Genomic DNA, 14,222 nt, shown 5'->3' on the forward strand with positions numbered 1-14,222 from the left:
ATCTATAGTCTCAACACATTGGGAGGCCGAGGTGGGCGGATCACCTGAGGTCAGGAGTTCAAGACCAGCCTGGCCAACATGCAAAACCCCATCTCTACTAAAAAATACAAAAATTAGCTGAGCATAGTGGCATGCACCTGTAATCCCAGCTACTCGGATCGTGCCACTGCACTCCAACCTAGGCGACAGAGCAAGACTCTGTTCAAAAAAAAAAAAAAAGCACCAGCAGCAGCAATCCCATCCCCATAGTGAATTTTCACTATAACACTTCTATCTACTTAAGGTATTTTGCTTTTATTTGCTGATTAGTTCAGTATCAGTCTTCCTGTACCAGGAACATAAGCTTAATAAGAGCAGAGATTTGTCTGTTTTATTCATGGTTGATACTGTTGGGGCTCAGAAAATGATGCCTAGAGTATAACGCTTGCACATGCTAGTACTTTGAAGTAAAGGATGGTGGAAGAGCCTCAGAAGCAAAATCTCTTTCTGGCCTTTTCCTACCCTTCTTTCTCCTGCTCCCTTTTCTCCCACAAGGCAGGCCATAGGAACTAGAATTTCTCTTCCCAAAGATGGATCATAGAAATTAGAACCCCTCTCCTTCAAAGCCAGTCATAAAGCCTAGAAATATGACTCTAAACCCCTCTGCCTTTCTGTATAGGAGCTGGCCATAAAGAGATTCTTGGACCCACCTTGTCTGTGAGTAGGTCATGAGACCTCATTCCAGAAAGGGTCCTGACCTACACTTGGGGCAGGGAATGACACACAGAGGGAAGAAGGAGAATCTGAATAGACAGGTCTTGCTGGGCTTTCCCACTCAGCCTATTACCATTAGATCATTCACTTTTTGTTCAATCACTTTCTTCATTATAGTTCATTCTTCACTGCACCTAAGCATGAAAATGGACGGTTTTCCCTGAGTGGTTGAGTATTTATTTAGGCTTCCACATTACATAAAACTTTAATGATATGCTTTGGATCTGTGTCCCTGCCCAAATCTCATGTCGAATTGTAATCCCCAAAGTTGGAGGTGGGGCCTGCTGGGAGGTGATTGGATCACGGAGGTGGATATCCCCCTTGGTGCTACTCTCCTGATGGTGAGTGAGTTCTAGTGAGATCTCGTCGTTTAAAAGTGTATAGCACCATTATTCTCAGCAAACTGACACAAGAACAGAAAATCAAACACCGCATGTTCTCACTCATAGGGAGGTGTTGAACAATGAGAACACATGGACAGAGGGAAGGAAGCATCGCACACTGGGGTCTGTGGGGGGGAAATAGGGAAGGGACAGTAGGGGGTGGGAAGTTGGGGAGAGATCACATGGGGAAAAATGCTAGATATAGGTGATGGGGAGGAAGGCAGCAAATCACACTGCCATGTGTGTACCTATGCAACAATCTTGCATGTTCTTCACATGTACCCCCAAACCTAAAATGTAATTAAAAAAAAAATGTGTATAGCATCTATCCTGTCCACTTCCCCCTGCTCTGGCTGTGTTAGACGTGTCTGTTCCCCTTCACCTTCTGCCATGATTGTATGTTTCCCGAGGCCTCCCCAGAAGCTAAGCAGATGCCACCATGCTTCCTGTATAGCCTGTGGAACCATGAGCCAGTTAAACCTCTTTTCTTTATAAATTACCCAGTCTTAGGTATTTCTTTTTCTTTTTTTTTTTTTTTGAGACGGAGTTTCGCTCTTGTTACCCAGGCTGGAGTGCAATGGCGCGATCTCGGCTCACCGCAACCTCCGCCTCCTGGATTCAGGCAATTCTCCTGCCTCAGCCTCCTGAGTAGCTGGGATTACAGGCACGCACCACCTGTAATTAGCACGCCCAGCTAATTTTTTGTATTTTTAGTAGAGACGGGGTTTCACCACGTTGACCAGGATGGTCTCGATCTCTTGACCTCGTGATCCACCCGCCTTGGCCTCCCAAAGTGCTGAGATTACAGGCTTGAGCCACCGCGCCCGGCAGTCTTAGGTATTTCTTTGTAGCAGTGTGAGAATGGCCTAATACATTTGATCAAATATTAAATACATTTATTATGTTTTTCTTATTTTTCTTTTGATACAGGAGTGTTGGCCATGACCTTTATGATGGGTGAGGAAAGGTATCACAGCTTTCTACCCCTACAATTCCAAGTGTTAAAGAGCACCTGGTAAAAGAAAAAATACATGACAAATACAATTTTGAATATATTACTGTACATTTTTTATCAGATATGTGTTTCTGAAAAACCTGCTGCCAGCATGTTAGTGGGCTTCCAACTTATCATCATCATGAGTGAACATTTATGTTCCAAGATACATGTTGGTGCAGTTATTATTACCGTGAAAAGAAATGTGATGTGCCTCTTTCTGTGCTCACCATATTGGTAACCAGGTTACCAATAACCAGCCCTAGGGGGATATCTGTCTGTACAGGTTCTCATTACTATTCCTGTTTCAAATTACTGATTCAGTAAATAATATTGACTCTATGCATTTGTTTCCTATCAAGTTAAGTTGCATGGAGGGCAGTGCTGTAATAATGTCACAACTGATGGGGGTGATTGATTGTGGAATCTTCAGATGACCAGGATCTCACTGCTGCTTGAGGGCCCTGAGCAGGTCTTTTCCACTTGTGAACGGAGCTGTTGGGATGATTTAGATGTTATTTTGAGTGAGTTGAACTGGATAAGGTAGGTGGTAGAGTGACGTGATTGACGACTCCAGTTCTTTGACCCCTCCCTGCACCCATACCCATTAGGAGAACCTTACCTTGCTAACCCTGGGTTTGGCAACATGACTTGCTTTGGTCAGTGGGACAAGACCACACTTGATGCAAAAGGAGGTGTGAAAACATGCTTGTGTGTTTCCGTATCTGCTCTCTTGGACTCCCTCCTGCCATAAGAACATGCATGAACTGGCCTGTTGAAGGGATGTGGGAACCACTTGGAGGACAGCTGAGGCCATCCTAGACTAGCCAGCCCCCTACACACCTGTCAGGAGCCTTGAAGGGCTGAGTGAGCCCAGCTGAGATTTGTTGAGTTTAGCCCAGAACGGCAGAACCAGCCACCCAAGCGAACTGTGGACTGGCGAGGAATAATACACAGATGGTGGTTGTTTTAAGCCATGAAGGATTCGTTTGTTATGCTGTAACAGCGAGCTGATCCACGGTACAAGCAGAAAGCAATCTTTGCAACCTCCTCTGTGGATTCATTCTGGCTCCTGAAGAAAAATCTAAGTTTGGGGTAGAGGATAGGGGGATTTCCTGTTCATATTCACGTTCACTTTCAAGTAATAGACCACCAGTTACATTCAATCATAGGAACCATCTCTCTTTGGCAATTAACATGTCAGTGTGATAATCAAAATGTCAAACATTTTGACATCTCCTCTCTCCTGCTATCTGCTCTAGGACATGAGGGCTGAGGTGGGTGAGGCAGATGTGGTTGGATCCTCTTTTAATTTTCCTCCTTACTGGACCTTCTATCCCAGCTCATCAAGGAGGGGGATTGGGAATCAAAAACAAAGACTTGCCCATGAGGCAAGTGCAGCTCTGTTCTGACATCAGTGCTTGTTGGCCCTGATGAACCGACCTTCCTTCCTTCCTTCCTTCCCTCCTCCCTCCCTCCCTCCCTTCCCTCCTTCTCTCCCTCTGTCCTTCCTTCCCTCCCTCCCTCCTTCCTTCCTTTCCTCTCTTCTTCCTTCCCTCCCTCCCTCCCTCCCTCCCTCCCTCCCTCCCTCCTTCCTTCCTTCCTTCCTTCCTTCCTTCCTTCCTTCTTCCCTTCCCTCCCTTCCTTCCTCCCTTCTCTCTTTCTTTTTCTTTCTTTTTTTTTTCAGACAGTGCCTCGCCCTGTGGCCCAGGCTGGAGTGTAGAGGTACAATCACATCTCGCTGTAGCCTTAACCTCCTGGACTCAAGCTATCCTGCCTCACCCTCCTAAGTAGCTGGGATTACAGGCGCTCACCACTATACCCAGCTAAATTTGTATATTTTTCATCAAGACAAGGGTTTCACCACATTGCCCAGGCTGGTCTCAAACTCCTGAGCTCAAGCAATCCAGCCACCTTGGCCTCCCAAGTGCCAGGATTACAGGCATGAGCCACTGCACCTGATGGCTTTTCAAGCCCAGCTCACTTTCTCTTGAAATCGTCTCGTGTGCTTTTTAGTCTTTCTTCCATCTAGTCCCATAAAGTGGGCAATGCCATTTATTTAGTTATTTTTAAGGCAGGGTCTCTGTCATCCAAGCTGGAGTGCAGTGACATGATCGTAGTTCACTGCAGTCTTGAACTCCTAGGCTCAAGCAATCCTCCTGCCTCAGCCTCCTAAGTAGCTGTTACTGCAGCCACGTGCCACCACATCCAGCTAATTTTTTTTCTTTTGTAGAGATGGGGATCTCATTATGTTGCCCAGGCTGGTCTTGAACTCCTATGCTCAAGCGATTCTCTCACCTTGACCTCCCAAAGTGTTGGGATTATAGGTGTGAGCCACCATGCCCAGCCACCTTATGTTTTTTAAGATACACTTTCATATATAACATATGCAGAAATGTAATCGAGTCAAATCACAAGCTTAGAGACACATTTTTGCAAGGTGAACTCACTATACTGTATGGCTAGCCCCCAGACCAAGAATGGGAGCACCATGAGGGTTCCTGGCATAGGCTTCATGGAGTTGCAGGCTTGACACCCATTTTTAGGCCTGACATAAGCCGTTTGAAATCCAGCTGAATCCTGTCATCCTTGGCCTTAGTGAGGCTTCTCCTCTCTGTGTGGTGTTTGCAATAGAGCCTGCTTGTTCTTCTTCTCACTGACACCAAACCCAGCTCAGGCCACAGCTGCTGGCTGTGGAAAAGTCTAATGGTCAACACTGGAGTCGTGTAAATGAGTTCCCTCCTTTATGCATGTATTCTTTAAATGACCCGGATCCTTAAGTCCTGGGGGAAAGCCTAAGGAATAGCGCCCTGAGCCTTAATAAAGGCAGGTCCAGCAGGCTCAGCCGCAGGCTGGTTGAGCTCCCTGCTGCCTCTGACTCCTCCTGGGCCTCCCAGTGTCGCGGTGCTCCTAACCTCTCTGGGTCTGTGAGCAATAAACTTCTGCTTCTTGCATTTTAGTTTCACCAACACACCCAAACCTTACTCTCTCCTCCATCCACTCTATCAGGGCTCTCCTAGACAGGCTTCAGGATCAAATAAGAAAGAAACCATAATACAAATCACAACAGTCCCAGAAGTCCCTCCTCTTCTCTGTTGCTACCCATCCTCATCCCCTATCCTAATGTTAACACTACAGAGAAACAGTGAAAATTGTTTTCTTTGGTAAGCTTGGGCATTCAAGGACAGAATGCCCTGAATGACTTCTGCTAGCTCTTAGCTAATCAGTTTATCCCAAAATATGCAAACAAAATTCACCATTCCCAGACTTACAGATCCTCCTGTTGCCTCTGTTCTGTGACTCAGTTCACCAACTGTCTACTTACTTATTAGCAAACACTTGACATGCAAAGTCACTGAGCAGTGAGCAAAACAATAAATGTCTCTCTGACTCATTCTTTGACAAAGAACAACTCCTCCCAGATAGCTTGAAATAATATATTAAATGTAGTTGCAAAGGGCTCTTAAAAATGATTATTTTTTTAACCATAAAGATGAATAATTCTTAATGAATCCACAGACATGTAGTTCCTAGGTTTTTAAAAAAAATTTCCAAGTATTTAGGGAAATGTAATTCATTTCATAAGTAAATTTAATTCATTCCATATGAAATATATGTGAAATTTAGTTCATTTCATGTATAATATGAGATCAATAAAATTTTCTCTATTTTTTCCATATACACTGGAAATCATGTTTAGCACGAATTTTAAAATTTCTTTGAAATACTATAATCAGTTACATAAAAATGGATTTTGTGTAACAATGCTCTATTCCTAGTTTCAGCAGTTTGTAGGATTTTGCTACAAAAAGAGAACTAAAGAGCGATTCAGAGCAGGACATTAGCCTTTGCTACAGACATTGTTGCATTCAAAATTCTATCTCACTGTAAGAAAATCAGGATAGTGAACCAAAGGTGTTTAATGGACCAGTGAGTGAATTTAACAGTGATATTACATTGATTTTTTTTTTCTGTTCCTCATTGCCTGAGAAGGATCTATCTACAAATTCTATTTCGATTGAGGCGCTCCACCAAAGGGAAGAAAAATATTACCACTGGCATTTTACTGATTGCACCAGTTGGTATACTTTGAACTTTTTCTTTCTTTGGAGCCTTAGCCATTTCTTTACTCCCAACAGGCATTCTCAAATTTCTTTTCTGTTATGTCTCAAAATAGAAATACTTGGAAATCCTCAAAAGAAAAGCAAGAGGGACAAAAATTATTGTCCAAATCAGTTTATACATTTATCAAAACCACCTCCTTGAAATACATATAAACATAAAATAGACAATGCTACATCTATTATATACATAACATCTTCTTTAGTCAATAGAAAAACTTTAGTGTTTAATATTTTTAAGAACGCAAGTCGTGTGTACCTATGCAACAATCTTGCATGTTCTTCACATCTACCCCAAAACCTAAAATGCGATAAAAAAATGATGGATGGTTGCAGCTGATTAAGATAATAATAAATAGCCAACATTTATTTAAAAAAAAAGAATGTAAGTCTATCCATTTTCTTATTCTCTATTCAAATAAATAATCTCACACATTAGCATTGCTTTCTCTGAAATAAATGTCTTCAGAGCTTTGAGGTACATCTGATATCTGAATCACAAATTGTTGTCCATCCTTTAGGGTTACGAGGGCTTCTTGTCCCATAGGAAGGCTGAGCTTAACTGCGCTGTCAGTGGCTTTGTCTTCCACCAGCACCTGGATGAGCTGCAAGAGGGAAATGTTTAAAGGGAGAAGACAAAAAGAGACAGTTACACCATTCCTTGTCGCAGGAACTACCATTTGAACTCTTCTACCAAGCCTGTGCTCCTGCCCTGGGATGTAAAGGGGAAGTTCATGCATTTATTCTTTTTCTTTCTTTCTTTCTTTTTTTTTGAGATGGAGTTTCACTCTTGTTGCCCTGGCTGAAGTGCCATGGCACCATCTCAGCTCACTGGAACCTGAGCCTCCCAGGTTCAAGCGATTCTCCTGCCTCAGCCTCCCAAGTAGCTGGGATTATAGGCATGTGCCACCATGCCCAGTTTTGTATTTTTAGTAGAGACAGGGTTTCACCATGTTGGCCAGGCTGATTTCGAACTCCTGATGTCAGGTGATCCACCTGCCTCAGCCTCCCAAAGTGCTGGGATTACAGGCGTGAGTCACTGTGCCTGGCCCATGCATTTATTCTTACTAAGAGAACTCCTGATTTCTCAGGAAAACACTCAGGGTCCGGGGAGGACTCCGTGGGAGGCTTTGCAAGGCAGAGATGGTGCAGGGGCGGGGAGCTGATGGGCTCTCTTTAGGGAAAGGAAGAGGGCTCTGCAATTTGTGAGAAATATCCTCGTGAGAGCAAACCAACACTCTTCCTTAACAGACACCGGAGAACAGACAGACACTGGAGAAAGCAGATGGGTCGTGAAAGTCAGGAGGGAGCCTATGAAAGGCACCCACGGTCTCCATGTGGCTGTAGCACCCATCAATCTGGGAGTTTCCAGACAGGTACTAATCCCCACATTCTCAACAAGTCTCTGGAGCTGACATAGTCGGGTCAAATTCCCACACAGCCTCTCCTTCCCCCATCATCAAATAAACAATTAAATGGGGGTGGGGAGGAACCTATAAAAACAGCAATCTGGTATTGGTTACTCAATTGGCAAGGAAGAGATTCAAGAGGTGTGGAGGTTCTAAGTTAGCTGAAGCTCTCCTCGGCCACTTCAGCTGACCCAGCACATCTTCCTATCAGAGAATGGCAAATATATCATCCCTCCCTTAGCTCCGAGAAACTTGGAAGACTTGCAAATCTTTGGCCATGACTCCTTTAAAACCAACAGAAATGTATTTGCTTGGTCTGATTTCATCCATAAACCTCCTGTAAGCTAGTATACTTTAATAGAGATGTGTGCACAATTACTTCAAATGCAAGGATCGTGAAAGTATGTGTCCCTCTTTCTCTAAATTCGACAAACACCATCACCATCCAATGAAAAGGTATTTTTCTTCTTTTTCAAAAAATTGTTTTCACCTTTACCCTAGAGGTGAAGAGACACTTAAAAAAATCTGTTTCTTTTTCTCCCCTGTAATCCTGGAGTACGACCCAAATTCATTATTTAATATCATTATAGTTTTTCAGTTTGTTCTTAACCATGTATTGGCATCTGACTGTTTTGAACGCCACTAGAATGTAGAAGAGGAACAGATGGATATGGCAATCCAAAATGCTGACTTCAGTTGTTACTGTAGGTGCAGGCCAGCGCTAAATTGTTCAGGGAATGAGGCTGCGCAGCTGTGCAGCCAAATGGGGTGTTAACTCATGGCAGATGAATGCAGATGGGACACACAGGGTGTGCTTTTTGTTGATGATGAGTGCAAGGGCTGAATAATGGATGCAATGAAAATCAGAAGAGCGTAGCTTTTTGGTGTGATTGTTTAAGTCATTAGAGCTAATTCAGCAGGCATGAAGGAACAGAAGCAGGTTTAATTAATCTCTAATGTGTATTACCTTGGATTACCTGACATTCATCCGCTTGTATTGCTTAATTATGTAGTTCAATTAAGTATTTAATATCGTCTCTATTGTTTCCACCCATTAAATATAGGTGAAACGTCATTGCAAGGAACTTCAGAGGAGCTAAAGAATTGGGCCAGGACTGTTAAGGGAAAGTGCTCAGCTTAGGAGGCTGTGGTGGAGAAATAATCATGATGGCTAGTGGTAATTGGGCACTTACTATATGCTAGGAAACAGTCTAAGCATTTTACAACAATTAACTCATTTAAACCTCATAATGGCCCTATAGAATTAGACATGAGTATCTCCATAAGTTAAGCAATTTGTCCAAGGTTCTAGCTAATAAGTGGAAGACGTAGAATTTTAACGCAGAAATGTATGTACCAGAATTGCCCTTATCGGACTTGAAGGTATTTTTAGTAATTAATCCCAAGCGACCAATTTTGGAATTAAAGCAGATGGTAGAATACGCTCTGGAAGAGAGAGAATGCTGAGAAGGACAGACTTGGAAGGAGATCTGTGGAAGTGTAAACTCCTGTTCTCACAGTGATTAGTGAGGTGACCTTGAGAAAATTCCTCAACCCCTTCAAGTGCCTCAACTATGCCAGCTGTAAAATGGGCTTGACGATAACACCTATTTCACTGAGATGAAAGATGCATTTAAACACTGGGCTCAGGGAGACTGTCAGCATCTATCTTCACGCCTTCTAACTGGCTGAAGAGGTAAAAGCTTATTCCTGGTTACTTTGCTGCCTAAGAAGCATGTGTATACAATTTGACAAACATTCTCCACTTGGCTGAACTTTTGTCTGGCTCCTGAACCTTCTCCTTCGCACACTTCCTTGTAAAACCCAGTTTTAGCCAGAACCCTGCTGAGTCACTTTAGCAAGAATGCTCCATCTCCATATCTGATCAATTTCCTTGCCCTCTACCAGCTCCCAGGTGATGTCTGGTCACCCCGGCTGGCCAAACTTCTACAAGAATCCTGTTAGGTGGGTTTAGCCAGAATCCCCCTTACCCCTTATATTTCTTCTTAGTAAGTTCCCATCCACTGACCCCTACCCGGCTCCTAGGCTATAAATTCCGCACCCACACACCCCCATCCCTGCTGTTCTCAGAGTTAAGCCCAATCTCCCTCCCCCATTGCAAAAACCCTATGGAGATGGTACTGAATAAAGCCTTCCTTAGGGATAAAGCCTTCCTTATGGTGCTTTAACGAGTGTCACTGAAAGGTTTTTTTTTCCTTTAACAAGCTGTCATGCTACACTTTGACCTCTCGTCCCAGATGGTGAGTGCAAAGAGTTGCTCACTTGGAGCTGGACACTACAGCCCAGCATGAATGCTGGCCCTGCTATGGCTCTACAGAATACTCCGGAGAACACTCAGGCGCTTGACACTGGTGGCCCTTGGAGGGCCCTGCCACCATGTACAGCAGCAGGGAGAGCCATTCTCCTGGGCACAGCCTGGGAAAGCCATCGCCTCTTCAGATCTAACTGGGTCTTATATCTGCAAACTCTCTGAAAACACATGCTTCCTGAAAGCGCCTTAGCTGCCGCCAGCTAAAGAGGCCCAGCTCTCATCAGCAACCCCAAGTTGGGGTCAGTGTTTTACTATTGCATGCTTTGTTGATCACGTCTGCTTTTTTTACATGGACACTCATGGAGGAGGTAAGTTTCTCATTTACAGACTCACATCTGAATCTACCTCACAGAGAGCACTGAATGCAGCTGGATATGTGACTTACTATCTCAAGGTGAGAAAACAAAGACCAAGTACAGATAGAGAACTGATAAACCTGAGAGATGCATTTCCCTGGCTCCTGCTTTTTTTTTTTTTTTTTCTTTTTTTGTCTGTGGAGGTGTCTTGTCCAAGCATTGCTCAGTAACAGTGTGTGCAAGATCTCTGCAATTGGAAAACTCGGAATGAGAGTTTGCTCAGGAAGGAAAGGGTCCTGGAAGGTTTGTATTATTCTGCGAACTCTAAGGCATGAAGAATTTTAGGCTGTGACTCACTGCCATGGCTGAGACCACTATTAACCTGCTTCAGGTTGAATGATTGCACCTGCTTCAATATCCTACTGAGCACAACTCATCTGTGCAAGAGGGAAACTTGTTGTAAAAAGAAGACAATGGATAGTGGCTAAATATCAAACATGTGCAGAGAAGTTAGTCCTAAAACAACTGCTGTCAGTTTTTTTTTTAACCAGCCCACTCCCTGCTCCTCCATGGAGGCACTGCAGTCATTCCTCCATCAGTCCAACTTTGCTTCATGGCACTGAGGTCCACGTCTGACCTCTCTAACCTGGGTCCTGCACTCTTCAGGGCATAAACCAACCTCCTGTCTAGGGTTGTGGGTGAAGAATGGACTTGAGATCAGGCAGGCTGGGGCTCCAATCTCTGTTCTACTATTTCCTTGCTGTGTGACTTTGTGCAAGTCACTCAGCTTCTCTGAGCCTCAGTTTCCTCATCAATCAAATGAGAATGACAAGAACAAATATTCTACGGGATAGTATGGCTTCAAAATAACATACATAACGGCTGTATAGTAGGTGTTAGGTAAATAGGTAAAACTGTTATTTTTATATCTTTCAACAGGTATCCCAATTTAATCTTTTCAAAATCCTCTCTGTTCTGACTATTCAGTGCTTCCCTTTTTTTAAACACTAGGGGCATTTTCAGTGCATGCCACTCAGAGGTTAGTGGTGTGCTATTGCTGAGTGAATCTAACCCAGCCAGGTATGCTCTAGGAAGGCAAGAAAGACCCAGGCCATCCAGATGGTCCACATTTCTAATCGTGCCAGGCACTTATCAATGTACCACAAACCTGAGGCAACCAGTAATCAACAGGTAGTGAATTATACTCACCCCTGGCAAAATCACCTAGGGCAAAGATGATCGTGAAATCCTTCCTCATTGTTTGGACAATGTGATCTTGACGGTTTTCCTAACCGCCTATGGCTCTTATTTCCCTTGAAACCACTGTGTGTAAGGGGGTCCTAGTGCCCTACCTTATTGCCCGTGGCAGTGTCCACCAGGAAGCCCAGGATCCTGAGGACCACGTTGTTCACACCCATGAGATATCGGCCTTGGCCCAGGTGTGTCAGCATCACCCCCAGTGGCTCCACGCTGGGGCTGGCACACGCCTGGGACAGCGAGGAATTCAGAGGGTGGAAAAGTGCCTGGTCTGGCTGGCTGAGAGTCGGGTCATCTGGTAGCATTTCCTTGACATTCCCCATGTCCTCCTCCTCCTCTTCCTCCTCTAGGCATGACTGAAGTATGTGAATCACATATTCCAAAAGCAGCAAGTGAAACAGATGCCAGGAGCCTACATTTAGATAATAACCAAAAATGAATACATTTGATAGACAGGCAGTAAACAAATCACTATGAAACTAACAACTTTTCCATGGCTAACACCTGTGTACCTGAGCCTCATTCCAATAGCTGACCCTGAAGGGGCCTGGGCCTCTTATGCAGCATCCATAAGTAAGGGACCCCTGGCATGGCAGCTTTTGGACAGAAAGGACTGAGAGCCAAATACCCTAAGCCATGAAAAGGAACTTAGAACCCATCCAGTGTGAGACAGGAGGAAAGCAAACCCTAAAGGGACCTGGGTGCTGCTCCCAGAGCTGGAGAGGGTGCCCCATGTATGACCCACAGGAACGTCCAGAAGGGGTGGGAGGAAACGGGGGCGTGTGCAGAAGGGACCATGATGCTGTTTTGTGGTGCTTGAAATGTAGTGACTTGCCCCTCCAGCTGACCCTGTGGCTGCAGCTCTTTGAGTGGGAAGTGGGTAAGGAAGCCAGCTAGGGCTCCACCTGTGAGAGACACCCTCTCATGTGGGGCTACAAGTGCTGTCATTGGAGAGACAGGAGGGTGTGTGACTTAGCTAAATGCCCCAAATCCCAAGGCCTCTGCTCTCCCAGAAAGGAAAACAATCATTAATGTTTGCCTTAGAAACAGAAGGGGACATCTTGCCTATTGCAATTGTTAGAACATAAGTTTTAAATAAAGGTAAAACCATGACTCTTATACAGATATGAAATGGACAAATCAAAGGTTTTATTTAACTCACTAATTAAATGATGTATTACATCTTACTGTTACCTCAGTAAGATGTTGCCATTGGTTCACAAGAGAATTTAAAGTACTAAATATATACTAAGATAGAAAAGAATGCCGACAGTGACAAATAGATGCAAAGGGTTCTGTCCTCAGAGCAGTATCAATCACAACCACCTGACACAACTAGGTTGTATTTCTGTGGATGAGGGTCATCTGCATTATCAATTTGCTGCAACTTACAGAGCTGTAAAAATAACTCAAAGACAATGGAAGGCAAAGATAACCCAGAAGGCTGTGCCAACCCTTTGTCCATTTCAAAGCCTTTTGTTCATTTCAAGTAATCTTTTCATCCATTTCAAACGCCCTTCACAATTTTTTCCCTGAGTAGTGTTCTATTCCTTCACGGATCTGGGTGAGAGATAACTGCCCCTTACCTTGCCTGAGGTGAGCTTGGCAACATCATCTGGACTTGGAAAATCATAGTCCCAGTCTTGAAACCATTGTTCAAACTACTGGTATGAATACACTGATTTCATATGGAGGTACAGAGAAGGTAGAGTGGGAAAAGTAACAACTACAGACTAGATTTCTTTTCTTTTTTTGAGACAGAGTCTGGCTCTATCGCCCAGGCTGGAGTACAGTAGCACAATCTCTGCTCACTGCAACCTCCGCCGCCCTGGCTCAAGCGGTCCTCCCACCTTAGCCTCCCAAGTAGCTGGGACTATTGGGCCACCACATCTGGCTAATTTTTGTATTTTTTTTTGGTAGTGACAGAGTTTCACCATGTTGCTCAAGCTGGTCTCAAATTCCTGGGCCCAAGAGATCTACATGCTTCAGTCTCCCAAAGTGTTGGGATTATAGGCGTGAGCCACCACACCTGGCTCAAGGCTAGATTTTTTTCCACGATGCACGTGAACTCTGCTATCTCTGCTCTGGAAGACCATAGCATAAAGCACGGTCAGTTTGGACTTCATTAAAGGGAAGAGTCCCACTATAAGTGAGTGTCACCTATACGGCAGCTGACGGCAGCAGCCCTCAAGAGCTGCAGGGTGTCTGCAGAACTGGTCTAGAATAGGGCGTGCTTTCTCTTCCTTCTTGCCTACTTGCTGTGTGGGCATCTGGCAGCTCTCTGTGCAGGGATCACTTGCCATAACTACTATGCAAACTTACAGAAGTGGAGACTGTATCTTTCCACTGCTGTATGCCCAGTGCCCAGGAAAGGGCCTGGGAAGCAAGAAATACCTTTTGAAAGAATGATCCATTTCATGAAGTTGGTGGGGTAAGTGGTGAAGTTCCCTTCCTACAACCTTTTTTTTTTTTTTTTTTTGCGGTGGAGTTTCACTCTTGTCACCCAGGCTGGAGTCCAATGGTGTGATCTCGGCTCACGGCAACCTCCACCTCCCAGGTTGAAGCGACTGTCCTGCCTCAGGCTCCGAGTGGCTGGGATTACAGGTGCCTGCCACCACACACAGCTAATTTTTTTTTTTTTTTTTTTGAGACAGAGTCTCACTCTGTCGCCAGGCAC

At 44.4% G+C, this 14,222-nt stretch overlaps 1 protein-coding gene across 2 annotated transcripts in view; it reads right to left on the minus strand.

Moving 5' to 3' along the window:
* Window positions 1-6,582: 6,582 nt before the first annotated feature.
* The window catches only part of RFX8 (RFX family member 8, lacking RFX DNA binding domain), a 65,782-nt gene continuing 58,142 nt past the window's right edge, over window positions 6,583-14,222 (minus strand). For both annotated transcript variants that reach the window (XM_032255488.1, XM_032255489.1), the window contains 2 exons: window positions 11,641-11,957; window positions 6,583-6,856 (listed from right to left, as the gene is read on the minus strand). In XM_032255488.1, the coding sequence (XP_032111379.1) occupies window positions 6,680-6,856; window positions 11,641-11,957 (494 nt within the window). In that variant the 3' untranslated portion in view covers window positions 6,583-6,679. The remainder of the gene's footprint in view (window positions 6,857-11,640; window positions 11,958-14,222) is intronic.

This window comes from Sapajus apella, unplaced genomic scaffold (assembly GCF_009761245.1).
Source record: "Sapajus apella isolate SASKATOON/1434 unplaced genomic scaffold, GSC_monkey_1.0 scaffold89, whole genome shotgun sequence".
Lineage (NCBI taxonomy): Eukaryota > Metazoa > Chordata > Mammalia > Primates > Cebidae > Sapajus > Sapajus apella.